Source organism: Humulus lupulus, chromosome 2 (assembly GCF_963169125.1).
Source record: "Humulus lupulus chromosome 2, drHumLupu1.1, whole genome shotgun sequence".
Lineage (NCBI taxonomy): Eukaryota > Viridiplantae > Streptophyta > Magnoliopsida > Rosales > Cannabaceae > Humulus > Humulus lupulus.
In genome coordinates this window covers 9,608,717-9,611,335 of record NC_084794.1, presented here as the reverse complement: position 1 = coordinate 9,611,335, position 2,619 = coordinate 9,608,717, and the positions used below count along the sequence as shown (strand labels likewise).

The following is a 2,619-nucleotide window of genomic DNA, read 5'->3' as shown; positions in this document are numbered from 1 at the left end:
TGGTCCTTGTAGATGGTGGCTTATATACGTGGATTATATAGTAGTAGATGGTGGATTATATATGTGGTCCATGTCTTCTTGCATTCTGGATCACTTCAAAAAATATAATTGAATCATAGAGGAACCGTATAATGTAGGTAATTGTGAAGAAAAAAAATTATAATTTCTCCAAATATCGAAAATAAAAAATACTCCACCGGTAAGAGCAAAATGAGCAAAAGTGATGCCCTTATATAAATATAGAAAGAGCTAGAGCTAGTTTTCAATATATAATACAAGTATGGTGATAGTTGGTGTGGTTCTATTTGGCCTAGTACTTGTGGTTCACCATTGGTGGCGAAATAGAAATGCAATAGTTACGAATTGGCCGATGTTAGGCATGTTGCCAACACTGCTGTATAACATCCCACGTCTCCATGACTTCATAACTGAGATTATGAAGAAAAGTGGAGGCACATTTGAGTTAAAATGCCCTTTGTTTAGTAGCATGAATTTCATCATCACATGCCACCCTTCGAATCTTCAACACATCGCCACCACAAAATTCTCCAACTATCCCAAAGGAGAAGAGTTTAGGGAGGTGTTTGATGTTCTAGGGGATGGGATTCTCAATGTTGATTCTCATTTATGGAAACTTCAAAGAAAAATGTTTCAGCTTTGGACTCAAAGACATGCTAAGTTTGATTCATTCGTTGCAATGACTCTCTACCGAAAGGTGGTCGATGACTTAGTCCCATTTCTTAATCACGCCACTGAAACCAAAATCCAGGTATATATATATGTACTTAATGTATTTTTTTTATATATAATACTAAGAAAAAAATATATATATACATATATATATATATATATTATTCTAGCTCTACATATTACAAATTCTAATAAGTACAACTCTAACGACCAAGGTAAAATCACCTATATATAAAAACAAAAAAAAATATTGATAAAATAGTGTGTAAATAAAACTTAATCAAATAGTAACACATAATATAATATTAAATGGCGTTATTTTTTCCTCCAAAATATATCTAAAAAGCTGTTGTTTAATTGTAACAGGTTGATCTACAAGAAACGTTACAGAAAATGATCACATTCGATAATGCAATTTCATTCATTTTTGGGCTAGATCTTTCATCCTATTCGTTTAAATCCTCTAAAAGTGAATATCAAAAGGCATTTAATGAGATACAAGAGGCAGTGTTTCTCCGACATGTTGTACCAAAAAGCTATTGGAAATTGCTAAGATGGTTAGATATTGGAACTGAGCGAAAGCTAAGAATAGCACGAGAAACCTTCGATGAATTCATATACCAGTGCATCTCATTAAAACGAGATCAAATGAGCCACAACCAAAGTCAAAATAATAGCAATGCTCATCATGATGGGGAAGCTAACTTGGGTTTGTTAACAATTTATATGGAAGAAAAAGAAAAGCCATATTCAGACAAGTTTCTTAGAGACGTTGCATATAGTTTCTTGGCAGCGGCTAGAGACACCTTGACTGCTGGATTATGTTGGTTCTTTTGGCTTGTGGCAACTCACCCTGATATAGAGACCAAAATTCTTGAAGAAATGAAAGAAAAGTTGGTAGGAAATTATGATAATTTAGATCATAACAAAAGAGAGGAGTTGATGAGTAGATTAGTATATCTACAAGCAACAATATATGAAACATTTCGACTCTATCCACCGGTGCCTTTCAACAATAAAACCCCAACTAAAGCAGACGTTTTTCCAAGTGGTCATCATGTAAAGCCAAAGCAAATGGTGTTGACATCTGTTTATTCAACGGGGAGAATGGAAGAAGTTTGGGGAAAAGATTGTTTGGATTTTAAGCCAGAGAGATGGATTTCAGAGCAAGGAGAATTTGTGTATGTACCACCTCACAAGTTTGCAGCTTTTCATATTGGAGCAAGGACTTGTTTGGGTAAAGACATGGCTTTGATTCAAATGAAAATCATGGCACTCACCATTCTTAAAAATTATCATTTTCATATTGTAGAAGGACATTTAGTATGCCCTACTTTGACGATCACCATGTACATGAATTATGGACTCAAACTTAGGGTTTCCAAAAGATCTTTTTGAATAAATTAATTAATCATCTATTAATAGAGTTATTGTATTGTTTTGTTTGGGTTTTAATAAGATATTTTGCGTACTATATAGTACGTGTAAAATAAAAAGGCAATCCATATATATTTTTGAATATGTATACTTGAATATTTATGATGTACGATACAATCTATAATATATTTATATGAATTCTGTTTTGTGTACTTTCTTCGGAATCCATATTTTATGAACTCTGTTTAGGTTGGGGCATCAATTTTTTTTCCTATCGTAGAAACATTTTTTATTATTAGCATTTGGAGAAATTATAACTTTCTTTTGCATTATGACGTACGTTGTAGTTATAAGAGGCATCTTGCTAATTTTTTGAAAACTCCGAATAATTTACGGTGTCGAAATCAGAGTTCAAATAGTCAATTACACGCATACGTACTTGAATTTTTTTATACGTGTGAAAAATATACACTACAACATTTTAGCGTATTAGAGGCGGAAAGGTCCGCCACTACTTATATAAGTGTCCGCTGGTAATCAGAATTAACGGCG

At 33.1% G+C, this 2,619-nt stretch overlaps 1 protein-coding gene across 1 annotated transcript; it reads left to right on the top strand.

Moving 5' to 3' along the window:
* Nucleotides 1-223: 223 nt before the first annotated feature.
* Nucleotides 224-2,215, top strand: LOC133817224 (alkane hydroxylase MAH1-like). The gene is made up of 2 exons (XM_062249678.1): nucleotides 224-769; nucleotides 1,057-2,215. Exons 1-2 carry the CDS (start codon nucleotides 281-283, stop codon nucleotides 2,086-2,088), a joined length of 1,521 nt encoding a protein of 506 aa, XP_062105662.1. The 5' UTR covers nucleotides 224-280; the 3' UTR covers nucleotides 2,089-2,215.
* Nucleotides 2,216-2,619: the final 404 nt, after the last annotated feature.